The 14,450-nt window shown below is 34.2% G+C and overlaps 1 protein-coding gene across 5 annotated transcripts in view; it reads right to left on the reverse strand.

Moving 5' to 3' along the window:
• Window positions 1-5,427: 5,427 nt before the first annotated feature.
• Window positions 5,428-14,450, reverse strand: part of GAB1 (GRB2 associated binding protein 1) — a 112,974-nt gene continuing 103,951 nt past the window's right edge. For all 5 annotated transcript variants that reach the window (XM_019730774.3, XM_019730772.3, XM_019730771.3 and 2 more), the window contains 4 exons: window positions 12,818-12,911; window positions 11,841-11,964; window positions 9,657-9,779; window positions 5,428-7,408 (listed from right to left, as the gene is read on the reverse strand). In XM_019730774.3, the coding sequence (XP_019586333.1) occupies window positions 7,250-7,408; window positions 9,657-9,779; window positions 11,841-11,964; window positions 12,818-12,911 (500 nt within the window). In that variant the 3' untranslated portion in view covers window positions 5,428-7,249. The remainder of the gene's footprint in view (window positions 7,409-9,656; window positions 9,780-11,840; window positions 11,965-12,817; window positions 12,912-14,450) is intronic.

Here is a 14,450-nt window from a genome sequence, read left to right on the forward strand (position 1 = left end):
CTTTGGGATAGCTGGCCTGTAGGACGCTCCCTGTGAGCCTTCCGGTCATTCATGGCCTCATAATTCTGCTTCCACAATGAATCAGGAGTGGACCGTATGATCGCTCGAGTGCAGTAGTGATGACAGTGTGTGGCACTGAAGCTTCTGCCTGGTCTCTGGGATCACGAGCTTTGGGGGAAGCCGGCCACCATGCCAGGAGCATATTCAAGCAGCTCTGTGAAGAAACCCACATGAAGAGGCACACAGGGCTCCTGCCCATTTGCCTACCACAGGCTGAAGTGCAGTGGAAACAGATCCTGCAGCCCCTAAGATGAGTAGTATCAGCTGATTTGACTGTCATTTCATTAGAATTCTGAGCCAGAGGCTGCCCTGCCAAGACACTCCTACATTTCCGACCATGGAAACTATGAGTATACATGACTTCTTTTTCTTTAAGCCATTACATTTTGGTTTGTTATATAATGTTAGACAGTATTTATAACTGTCTACCCAATATACAGCGCTCCATATTCTGCCTCGTTTCTCCTGTTTTATACTTTTCCGTACAACTAATAGCAAACTAATAAATAATTCATGTTATTTTTCCTGTTTCCTTCTTGCCAATCCTCCGAAGTTCAGCTCAGTCTCCACCTCTATGAAGCTTTTCTTAACTACAGTACTTTGACACTCTTTCCTTCAGTACCTCCTCATTGGTACCTCAGAAGTGATTATTTATTGTCCCATATTGTTTGTTATTATTTCACATACTAATTTGTAAAGATGTAGGTTTCTTCATTGTTTCCCATAGCACCTAGGATATTGTCACACATGTAGCAGCTACTCTAGTTAAATGAGTTAATTTTAAATAGACCATCATCCACTAGACTAAAAACCTGAGAAAACAGTACTCTCTTCTTAGTCTGAATTCCAGAATTATTGCTTTGTCTAAGGATTGGAATAAACAACCTCCAGACTCATTGTTTTTACAGAGTTGATTAAAAAATACTTTTAGAGGTACCGTGTTTACCCGAAAATAAGATCTAGCCAGACAATCAGCTCTAATGTGACTTCTGGAGCAAAAATTAATATAAGACTCGGTCTTATTTTCTATAAGACTGGGTCTTTATAATAATATAATACTATACTATACCATAATACCAGGTCTTATATTAATTTTTGCTCCAAAGGACGCATTAGAGCTGATTGTCTGGCTAGGTCTTATTTTCTGGGAAACACGGTATACAGGATATGTGTTTTACACACAAAGGAGAAATTTAAAGCAGGGATAATTAGATAACACAACCCCAGGGACAGCTAATGAAATTCTGTTCTTAATAGGATATTGTGCCCTATCTAGCAAGAATCCAATAATCTTTCTGTTCCTCTTTAGCATATCATTTCCTTCATCGGAGAGGCCAATTTAATGGTTCCTGAAAGACAAAAAAGGTATGGCCACCAGAAGTGGAAACATGTTTCATTGTTTGTATATGGCTTCAGAGATTCATCAACACTTTTAGGAGAGAAAAAGTTTTTGGCGTAGAGACTGCCAATGTATTTCAAATTAAACCTCAAAACCATTGCTTCGTATATGTGTAAGAGGCACTCGGATTAATGAATTAATACCTGTATCAGTCAGCGTTCTCCAGAGAAACAGACCAATAGGATTGATTCATCCATCTATCCATCCATCCATTGGCGAGATTTACTTTAAGGAACTGCCTCACACAATTGTGGGGGCTGGTAAATTTGAAATTTGTAGGGCAGGCCAGCAGGCTGGAAATTCAGGCAGGATTCTACATTACATTCTTGAGGCAGAATTCTTTTCTTCTGTGAGAAACCTCAGTTTTTGCTCTTAAGGCCTTCAACCTTGGTTGGAAGATGCCTATCCACATTATAGGGTGATCTGCCTCACTTAAAGTCAACTAATAATTGTAAATGGTAGTCACATCTACAGAATACCGTCACCGTAACATGTAGACCAGTGTCTGAACACACACACGGGCACTGTCACACAAGCATGACGGCCTAGCCAAGTTGACACCTCATCTATCACAATACCATCTTTGAGAAAGTAGCTTATTTTGAGGGATGACTTTATTTCTTTTCTGTACCACTATACATCCTACACATTGAGTACTCAAAATATTTTGGGTATCATTTATGACAAAATCAGAGCGACATTATGCTGAGAGCTAATCACCAACATAACCACTAGTAACAGTAATAAAATCCTGTCTAATTATAAACTTCATTCTATAGGTGTTCATTTCTTTTATTAAGAAAATAATTTTCTGTAACCTTAAAACGGAATCTAAGGAATGTTACCCATCAGAAAAATTACTATAGTAAGACGCCTCCCATCACTGACTCAGCTTTTAAATATGCAAAAAAAATTCACAAAATTGCCAAGTTATTCTCCATAAAACTAACAAAGCTATAATTCAAAAAGTGTTTCTCTATCAGAGAAAGAAGATTCTTTTCCCAAAGAAGTTATATGTATCTAAAAGATTCATTATTTACAAGATGACAGAAAGACAGAGGATCTCAAAGATAACCTCCCCCTCCCCAAACTTCTCAAGTATGATTTAATGCAAGTCAGAGTTTCAAAGCACTGGGCTGAGTAGGCCAAACGACTGACTGAGAGTAATTCTTGGGTTTTATGAAGTGCTGGAGATGTTTGAAAACTCTCATGGAAGTGAAAAAGCCCAGCCACCTACCATTTTCCAAGTCATGATTTATGTATAAAACTTATCTTCTGATGGTAAAGCTTGCACGCAGACCCTTATTTATTGGTCTTTTACTCAACAAAGGCTGGTAGCAATGGCTAGATAGAGGAAAAACAAGGGCATATGGGTGTGGCAACAGTTTCAGGAGCTTTTCCTATTTAGTTAGAGCGTGACTACTGTATTTTAGCATGATTTAGTGTGATCTTTGCTGCAGAAAATAAGTGACCCTATAGGACTGGAAAGTATAGTTAATGGCAGAGTTGGATTTTTGATTTAGAAAGACTCTAAGACAGGGTTGAAAATACATATGTCCTAAATGATTCACAATGTCAGTATCCAAATTGACTACTTAGGTCTTGAAACCAAATTGTTTGAAAAGTTTATTTGGTAGCAGAAAATATCTATATTTGGATCTTTACAAAAGATGTGCAAGAGGGGAGAAATAAAATTTACACGTAAGATTTTCCTGTTAAAATTTGGGATGATTATCCACTATTGATTTAGGTTACAAGAACTCATGTAAAGCCATGTGTTTTTATGTAAAGGAAACAGAAGCTAAATAGTTTGTTGAAACTCAAAATAGATATTATATTAAACCTAAAGAAAGACAAGTCTATGGAAGAAAAAACAAACTAAATTATTTCAAGCTGCACTATATATTTAGTCAGACTAAAATCAATTATTTCCACAACCTGACAATTGATTTTTCATTATATCAAGTCCATGATGTCTATAATATTCATTTATACCACGGCTTTTCATCTCATAGTTTTCAGTATTATAATTTTATACCGATTTACAAATATCAGACGTTATGAACAATCACTCTTATCCTGGGATATGTCTTTCTCTGTGTATCCACTTGATTTGGTCATATGTACAATCCCTGTCATGGACCTGCTACTTATCTGACAATGGAGGACAAACAAGGCCGACCAGAATGACCCAAAGAGAGGAATAGGAAGAATGGGCCTGCTTCATTGTTTCTAAAATTCTAAAGACTTTGCATTGACTCAAAATACCAATACTTTTAATGGTCCAAATAAAGAGGCACTCTTAGTGTTTGGGATAACAAAATATAAAAAACACAGATTTCACTAAAGGGGGAAAATAGACAACTTCCCACTAGTAGAAAAAGAAACATACTGGGGTTCAATTCCAGTTTAAATTCATTTATGAAGATTGTGACCCTCATTAATTAAAGAGTACAGAAGAAATTATTACTTAAGACCTTAATGTATAAGTATAGAAGTTTCCTATATCAAATTAAATTCAGTCTTTGACCAAATATAATTACACACACACACACACACACACACACACACACACACACAAACTCATAGTACCTTTATCGAATTCTCTAAAACACTCACAGTAGCTTATATAGTACTGATAGAAATAAAGATGGAAATGTACATACTAGAGTGCAGATAAAACTATCATTTATAGCTTACTAAGTGATACCCTCTGTGGGTTAAATAGCTTATATTATTCAAGTTTGAATTTTCATTTTTGAAAACAGAACTGTGCTTTGGTATTCAAACCTTCATAAAATTTTAGTTTTCCAAAATAAGGACTAAAAATAGAGAACATCAAACAAGTGGGAGAAAAAGACTTCTGATGTATAACATAACTGTTACATCGATACCCAGTGGTTTTCAACCCAGGCCTGGCCAAAACTCAGCTTCTTGGAGGTCATTAGGGGTATTAAAAGGGTTTGGTTCAAATTTTGTTATAAGTACATATTTAAAAAAAACTTAATAAAAATGCACATTCTAATTTGTTATATGCCTCAGTTTTACCATACTGGAGACTGCTTATGTATTGACTTCCACAACCAGGATGTTATTTTTGTATAAACCTTGGAATACAACTTTGGCTATCTCTAATTAGTAAAAAGCTCCTGAGATGTGTGTTTAAAATCTGTTATTGTATGCACTTACTTATGTTTGTGTGAATCAAAATCTTCTTAATAATATACAAATGAAACAAGGTATAAAAATAAATTGGCTGCTGAAGTTTTTCACCAACTATCAACAACCCCAGTTTTATATTTGTGTTATTCAGAGATTTTATTCTTAGCAATGGACTAAAATAAATAAATATAAATGTGAACTGAAAATACATTTATACTGATAAAATGAACTTTTCAGGCTTTATGTATTGGAGTTACACAAAATTTTACTTAAAAAAGATCCTAGTGCTAAAAAATGTTTGGAAAATACTGGTCTATAAAAAACTGTCTTTTATTTTAATTTGTTAATACAACGTTAAAGGTGATTTCATTGTGTGAAACAAGCTACTTAGTATTAGGTTGGTGCAAAAACAATTGCAGTTTTTGCCTTTATTTTTAACCTTTTAAGCCGCAATTACTTTTGCACCTAATACATTTCAATTCTCAAATTACTTTGTACAATGGGAACATTTCTACAAATTAGAGTGTTGCGGAACTTAAAAAATGGTGAGTAACTTGTAGTAAAGGAGAAATTACACTTAAAGTTTCACTCTTCTGATAGGCAGCTTTAAACAAGATTTCCATTTTTGAATTAATGAAATATTCAGTGTTGTGTTCTAAATCTCAAAATATGTTTATCCTCCACATAACACAATTTAACATTGTCACACATCAACTGTGTTGTGTGTTTTAAATGTTTAGGCACAGTTCAATGATTTTAGGTTTTATTTTGTGGTTTCGTTATAAAACAGCTTGCGCACGCCAAACTCAAACAATCTTTTTTATTTAAAAATTCACCTCAAAATTCACGTCTGGGTTTTAGTTTTTGTTTAAAAAGAAGCAAACATTTAAAAGCATCAACTGTTACTAATCTACAATTTGTCTTGTTATGAACATTTTTAGTTTGTGAACTGGGGAAATATACCCATTACATTGATTAGGCACAGTACTGTAGCCAGGAGGCCAGAAATCGGCACATCTGTGTAACTCAGGCAACAGAGGTCTGAATAGAAGGAGTTATGCCTAGCTATGGGCATTCCCATCTCTATGCCCCCCTCCAAAAACTGTTAGTAGGTCTCAATTCAATACATAGGAGATTGCATGTCACTTAGTCAAAAACAAACAAACAAACAATATCTGTTTTCTAAATTACGTCGCAAAGCCAAGACAGATCAATATAATTGTAGCCTCAGTATAATTTGTGGTCTTGATATCCGTGTCACAGGACCATGTTATAAGTGAAGCAGAATGATACGATTCCTCTGGTGGTTTCAGAAATCTGGTTGGAAGAGGTCCATGACTATAAGATTTCACATTATATCAAGGCTCCAATATTTCTTGAATTGGGGCAGTGAGTATAAATCACAGTACAAAATCCTTAATTCTTTTACTGGAAAAGCCAACAGGTGCTACATGTGAGAATCCCTTATAGAACATCTATGTTTTTTTTAAAAAAATGCAGATATAAAATATTAATTGCATAGGGATTTAAATATAAGGCCAAGAAGAATATTAAGTAAAGTCTAAAAAAATCATAGAAAGGGCACTCTGGTGTCAAAGGACAGAATCGTTCTTAGAGCAATAAATCTGAATTACAGTCTAATGAAAAATCACAGTATGTTGCTATAACTAACAGTGAATGTCAACTGTTTCATTAATTCCATATTGGAAACCAAATATTAGGACTAGCAAGAACACAACTAAAGCTCAGTCTAAACCTGATCAGTGTATTAGCACATCAGTGCCTGGTACGTACCTGATTAGTTATATAAACTACGTTTTACAAACAATGTAAAGTGTAATACATGTTAACAAGTGTGAGAGCACATCATCACCTCACGCCATCCGTGATTCGCAGGCTTACTTGATAGTATAATTATTCAGTTTTTCCAAGGTGCAAGATCCTACCCTGCAGAATCTTCACTCAATGAACCAAGAACACTGTAATTAACAAAATATAATAAAGTTCCACCATTGAGAACTCACCGTACACGAGCCAGAGAACTATGTCCTAATACCTAGTACATATATTATCCTTAGCATCCTGGAAGGCAATGAATGATTGATTCCAACTATACTCTGTAGTTTTAAATGATTACCACCTAAAGTTTCACATCGAAAGGTAAATTGTGAATCTACTTTTCATCTTAACATTAGACTGCAGTTTAAAGAGTAATTTCCAAATCTAAAAGTAGCTTAGTTAACTTAGTATTGTTATATAGAGTAGTGTGAGGAGAAACAAGAACTCCCAAAGGAATTGTGTTAAGGTACATCTGGGAATACCCCAATGTTTTAAATGAAAAAGTGCATAAATACAGTAATACTACAAGTGTGTTAACTACAGAACCAATGTTTCTCTGGGAGCTAAACAATAGTATTTTCCCACATTATTTACACATATGAATTGTTCAGATACCACAAAGCACCGTTGACAGTCTAAATTGCTTGACTATGTCTGAAAGGTCCTTTGACTTCAACTCTACTCATTTGAGGATCTATCTAGAGTAGAAGTGTCAAGTCATCTTCAGTCAAACAGGACTTATCTTTACAATTCAGTTCTTTTTTGTTCAGACACAGCAGAGAGTTATTTTCATTTCACACTCTTGGTTGGTGTTTCGGATTCTGTGGACTGTCTCCCATCTGTCCAGGCTTCTCGGGTACTCTTTAGAGCCAGGGTCTTCTGTTGGTCAACCACAACATAATCCACTCTCTCATCTGCTACACTGCTTCCTGAGCCACTGCTCTTTTGCTGAAAATAAGCAAATAAAAAAACCGCCCATAAAGTTCCACATATAAAGGAATACTTCTGAGTGAAATTCAGTCTTAAAACACAGACACATTCGCACTATGAATAACTCTTGAAATTCCTTTGGGTCACAAAAAAATAATATTACCTCAATTTAACAATGTCGTCTCTCTCCTAACTGCACACTGTTTTTCCTTAAATGTAAAATTATTACATATCAGAGTTCAAACTAATGCTCCCCATCACAGAGGAAATTATTACAAAGTAGTGAGAGCGGACACCTGGTTCATCTTAAGATACACAACTTGCTTCTCACTTTAGCCTTTAGCTTAAATTAAGCTTAACCTTTTCGAGTCCTGAGAACACGTATCAGTGCTTACTTTCAGAGTTAAGAAATGTTTCTTGAAAAATACTATTTCAATAATGGCAACTCACATAGGCTGATGGCCCCTCTTACTCCTGAACTACCACTAGATACTAGCTAACTTAAAACAAATATAATTATTAATGCATTGCTGGGCTCACTAAAAAGTAGGGGAAATCCCCAAGGGGAGGGAACCAGAGGGAGCAGAGAGCTGCTAAATGGTCAAGGCAGTGCTGTGTTTAACGTGAATGTCAATCTCAGCAACGCACTCAGGAGGCCCCAGTGGGAGGACATGCTGAAGCCGACCCTGTCCTGTTACGCTAGGGGCCCTGGAAGGGAACTGAGGTGGTTCTCGGGTGGTAGCACCACCTGCTTTCTAGCAGAAGCAAATGCAAATGCTGTCTGAAGAAAATGTAGGTCTGCAAGATTCCCATAGATAGCCTCAGCAAAATGAATTCTCAATAAAAGTGCATAAACCACACAAGAAAGCAAGCCATCAAGAGTGTGAGTTAGCAAAACAATAAGCACAGATTCAGACCTCTAAGGACTTCAGATATTGAAATCATTACATAAACTGTATAAAATATATATGTAAAAATATATGTATATGTTTAAAGGAAATAAAAATAAAACAAAAAGGAACAAAATAAGGAATAGGAAGCTATTCAAATCAGCTAAGCATATTTGAAAAAAACAAACAAACAAAAAAACCCCAGGCAGAAATTCATTTTAGAAATAAAAAATAATGAAATTAAAAATTATACAAATGGGTTAAACAGAAGAGTTGAGAATTAGTGAACTTGGTGATAGAGATAAAGAAATTATCCAAGTAAGCACAAAGAGACAGTAAGAGAAAACATGAAAGACTGGTAAGAGGTACGAAAAATAGAATGAGAAATTCTAACTAATGTTTAATCAGAAACCTCAAAGGAGAGAATAAAAAGAATACTGGAAAAGTAGTATTTAGAGAGATAATGACACTTTTCCAGAATTGATAAAAAATTCGAATCCAGAAATAAAGATAGTACAACTTCCACCAAGCAAGATTAAAAAAAAGGAAATCTATAGATATCTAGACACATTGTAGTAAACCTGCAGAATACCAAAGATACAGAAAAGATGATACCACCAGCCAGACAGAAAAGCCAGATTACCTACAAAGGAATTGTAATTAGATTGACAGCATACTTTTCAAAAGGAACAATGGAAGCCAGATAGCGAGTAGTATCATCTAAGTGTTGAGAGAAACTTACTGTCAATCAAGAATTATGAACTCAAACTCTTCTTTCAAGAATGATGGTAAAATAAAGACATTTCAGTTAAGCAAAATTCCAAGAATTTACCACTAACATACCTCCACCAAGGAACTTCTAAAGGATATATTTCAGGAGGAAGAAAAATGCTTAGAGAAAGAAGGTTTAAGATACAAGAAGGAATAATAATAATAAAAAAAGGCAATAATGCAGGGAAGTGTAAATAAATATTGCCTATATAATAAGAATACTACTGCTAGTAATGTCTAATTTGTGGATTTAACTAGAGGAAAGAAACTAAAATTTTGGACAAAAATAGCACAAAAGACAGAAGGGGAGGAATTTGAGCTAACATTGGAAAACAGTAAAGATGATAATTAACTTTAGAATTTGTTAAGTAAGCATTGCAATGTAACCACTAAAACAGCACAAAGTATATGACTTCGAAAGCATTAGAAAGGAAAAAAATTAATTTCTTAGTCTCCATAACTTTGTTACTTGTGATTTATGAAATAGCATCAGGCAACAGACTTTAATGAACTTAAACAGACTAATAAAATTCCCCCAAAAGAGATATGATTCTTCAGGGTTAAAATGTGATCTAATTGTATTTATTGAATGAGGTTTCACTTACCTTACGTGGTGGTGTGGATTTCCCAGAATCTAAATCTAGATCGAGGTATTCCACTTGTTTGTCTCCTTTGGGCTTGATCATAGGGCTGCTTCCTCCATCAAGACTGTTACTGCCAAAAAGATTCTGAAAGTATAATACAACAAAATCAACTGCCAAATTATTCACGAGACACATTGCTTATCTCACTTGCCATCTACTAACGCCTAAATATTTATTTAAAGAGGACATAGCTTGAAGAAATGTCTGCTCAGAAAATTAAATAACCTTTTAGGATTAGGGGAAAATAAGTAATGTTTAAAAAATTGATTAAAACTGCATTTAGAGCAAACTAAAAGTAGTTTCAAACGTCAAACTAAGTTCAAACTAAGTTCAGACGTTCAAACTAAGACTGGGACATCAGCTCCAGTTAGTTGTGATAGCTCGACTTGAACATTATTAAAACGATATCTGTCCTCAATGACATTTTTTAACTACACGATCCTTATACTCCATGCTTTCAAATTAAATTTTCAAAAAACTTTTATATTTTATTTAAAGACTCTCCCACTGAAATTAGTTGAGAATAAGTATGCTAGCCAAAGGCCATGAATGACGACTCGATTGACAAATCTATTTTGTTTCAAACATCTGGAATTTTTACCACCACTTAATTTCCTGTCTTCCCTTCTGTCCTAATAGGAATTGTACAATAGAAGGACTACTCTCTAAAAAAAGGGTAAAGGAAAAAGGAAGACAGTGAACAGCAATTTTTGTTCAGGTTAAACATAGTAAGCTGTGATTCAGGGAAAAGACAATTGCTAGAAAAACAGAGTTTATTTATTCCCTCATATGTAAGCAGGGCTGCTGATAGCCCGGTTTTTTGTGAATTAGAAAAAAGGTGCTCCTTCCTCTGGGGTGACACAGCTCTGTGCAGGGCCCATCGGCTGTTGAGCGGGACATGGTCTGGATTACAATTACTCACAAATACAGGATGTGTGCAGTCTACTGTACATACATACCACATACTGTATGCAATATGTTTATGCAGTAAACAACCTGCATGACTGAATGTGATGGCCTTATTTGTAGGAACAGATTTTTAAACCCAATGTATCAACTACTGCTAATAAAACATTAAAAACTATTGACAATAACATGTAGGGCACAAAAAATGTAAGCAAGTTTTGGTGTTTAATTAATACAAATAGTCATTCCCCTGCTGCCTTTTTTTCTAATTCATGGAAAGACTGATTTTTTTCTCTGAATGACTCCAAATTTCATTCTCATATAAAAAATCAAGCAGGAGTATATGTGTGTGAAAATATTTTGTATTCAAATGTGACCAATGCAAGAACCCATACCCAGAATTTCCCTAACTGGAAACACCTCGAATTGTTCACAGTATTGTAAGGCTATGAAAAGAATCCATGAGTTCATATGATATATACATTTAATCTCAATAAGTTGTTCCTAAAGAGAATTTCTCAGAATTACTAGTTAAACCATTTTCTGTCTAATTATTGCTAGAACTGGAAATTTTTCATCTTTAAGTACTGGTAAAATTTTTGTCCCTACATGGAAGTCTATTTGCTTTTGATCTAATTGCCACTGGGAACAGCCTGTCTCAGTGTTCTAGCCTTTCACCCAGTACTTTCCCAAAACAGTTTAGAAAAACCGTAAGATTCTAGGAGTTATTATGAATGTTCTGCAAATTAAAAAATAAAATGAAATAAAATAAAAGCAACAGTAGTGACTGTCCTAAAATTCTTTAAAAATCATGTAAAATTATCGAACATATTTTTTGTTGCTGTTATATAACAATATTTGTCTTTCGTAATGGACCATCACTCGCATTTCCAGGAGTCGCATTAAGGGTTCACTTCATGAATGCTTGAGTTCAGATCTTTGTATAAATGAACAGGAAGCGTTCAGTATAAGGTATTTTCTTGGATTGTTTCAAAAATCAAATATCTCTTAAAAGAAATAAAACTGGAAAATTTTATCACGTGTAACTAATTTATACCTACTTTATAGATATTGATATTACACTTTGACCCTTTATTAGACTTGTAGACTTTAAGATGCTATTTTTACAAAGCACTTAAAAAAGTTTTCTTTTATCCTTTTCCCTTAAGTATATAAAGAAAGATATAAGGGTAAAATTTATAGAGTGGAAGAGAGAGAAAAGATAAAGACTTTACATACGGAGTCTTCACTGGACAGGTTTGGGTTCATGGGGACATAATTCTCTTCACTGTCGTGAGAGTCACTGCTTGATGTTGTGCTGTGCACGGAGTCCGGTCGGGGTGACATGGGGAACCTAGAGGAGCTAATGACAGAAATGATCGTTCCAAACATAAACCTTGACAAATTCTTCTAAATTCACTTCCAAAATAAAAATGAGAGTTTACATTCTTACAGGAATAGTCACATAAGTTTACAATCACTTATTATACATATTTACTCTAATACAATTTATTGTACACATTCAAATGCACAACCAGTATTTATAGCTATATTGCAAAAGTATATTTTGGGGCATCAAATTGCCTGTATAGAACAAGAAAACAGTATTGCTAGTGATTTGAGGGTTAAGTAGAAAGTCACAGATAGATATAAAAAGAAAGATTTGAGAATTCCTATTAAAAAAATTAGCTGTATCTATACATGAAGCATATTCCACATGAAGCATATTATACATATTCCACACAGGTTTGTAACTTCATATATTCATTTCCCTATACACATTTAAATAAATCCTGATTAAATAAGTACCATGTTTTCCAGATCAGTTCTTAGAAATTTCTAGCCTCATGAGCCCTTTACACTTTTAGAAATTATTAGGAACCCCAAGGAACTTTTGTTTACATGGGTTTATCTATTGATATTTGCCATATTACGAATAGTAGAAAAATATTTTAAACATAGGAGCGCACAAATACATTGTATTATCTGTCTCAATGTATCGTCAAATATCATGTAGACTCTGAAAAACTCCAGTGTACATTCATGAGAGAAGAAGAGTGGAAAAAGCAAATGGCACTAGTATCTTCATGAAAACAGTTTTGACTTCACGGAACCCCCAACACTGGGGCTCCCCACACCATCCTTTGGGAACCACTGTGATAAATATTTTCCATTATAATGAACAATCAAGCCACATAGTTGAAACAAAGACTTACTCTCGAGCAAAGCTCCTAGTGATGGGAGATCTAACTGGGGCTTGTAGTTCTTCCCATTCTGGTAAAGGTTTTATTTCTAAAGGTGCTGGTTTGGCTGAAATAAAAGAGAGAAAAACAGATTTTAGCACAGCATACAGAAATTTGGAAAGCAAAACAAGGTCCTCTCTCCATATCTCTATTGATAAGTTGTAGCCCAAATATACCTAAGACCAGCTCGTTTCACAGAGGAAACGAGGTTCATGGATGTGATGTGATTTGCCCAAGGTTACACAGCTAAAAAATTAGTGGCAGAAGCTGAATCAGATGTTTCATGATTGCTGACTCAAAGCCTTAAAGCTCTATTACAATATGTTGCTTGCTAATTTAAGTAAATATTTTATGACTATAAACTAAGTGAGAATAAAAAAGAGTGATGTGACCCGATTCTTTTACAGTTACTTGATGTATATACTCTTTATTATTTCCTTATTTCATTTTTTACTAATTTTATCTTCAAATACGCAGGTTTAATCTTCTACATAAAAAATGTTCTGATTCTTTAATATTGAAATATCAATTATATAACTACACATATAAAATTATAGAAAGTATTAAATACAAAACTTTACTAAAACCAAAAACCAAAACAAGAATTAATGGTTAAGTCTTCTAAAGTAATTCATGCCCAATCTGGAAACAAATAAAACAGAGCAATAATTATATCTTTCGACTCAAACTCAGATGTGAGAAAAGGCCAGAATTAAACAATTACCTCAAAGTTTCAGCCTAATTTAACCAACAATATCCTTTTCCAAATTAAATTAAAATAAATACTAATAAGAATATTAGCATTTATTTACAGGTGGTCTTTGCTTATTTACCTCATTATTGCGGTAGACAATTACTATGCTAGTACATAACACAAAGCTCTCAGCCCTTTCCTTAACTGAAACATTTTTTCAGAAATTAATGAAAATGAGCAAAGAACTAACTATTCTTTAATATTAATTATATTTTACGAGACTATTTAAACATATAGGTGAATGTTTTAGTTACATTTCATTCTGTCACTCTAAAATTACTTTTTCATTTTTCCAGGTTTCCTTCTTCTAGACTTTGTCCATTGTGTGTACTTTTAATGAATTATGTTGCAATTACCATTGAACTATACAATAGGTGGTCATTTTAAAGGACTATGCAGATTCACTGGGGCTTATTAACGAAGTATTTTTGTCAACTCAAATACAAAACACTCTATGTGAGTTTCTGAAGATTAAAGTTCATGTTAAAGTAATTTTGCTCATCTATACACTTAAAATGGGCATGTACAGAATATTGTGCTGACTGGTAGGATTTCTTTAACTCTTATGTTTCCCTGTTTTGAAACACAACGGCTAATAGCAGTTTGGCTGTCAAATTCTAAGTCATGGCATAAAATAATTAATCTATGGAAATGAGTCCGCATTTTCCCACGACATAACACATACATTATACTATATAAAAATAGGAGACAACTAGAATTCACAAGCAGCTCACAAGCTTAAAGAAAACAATGCATTGATGTCTCAAGGGTTAAAGGGAATAAAGCAGAAATGCAGAAGAACACCATATATCACATATCAAATATTTAACATGCTGTTGTTAATGGTATAGC

Source organism: Rhinolophus sinicus, chromosome 15, assembly GCF_057876585.1.
Source record: "Rhinolophus sinicus isolate RSI-liver-muscle chromosome 15, RSI-T2T, whole genome shotgun sequence".
NCBI classification, from domain to species: Eukaryota; Metazoa; Chordata; class Mammalia; order Chiroptera; family Rhinolophidae; genus Rhinolophus; species Rhinolophus sinicus.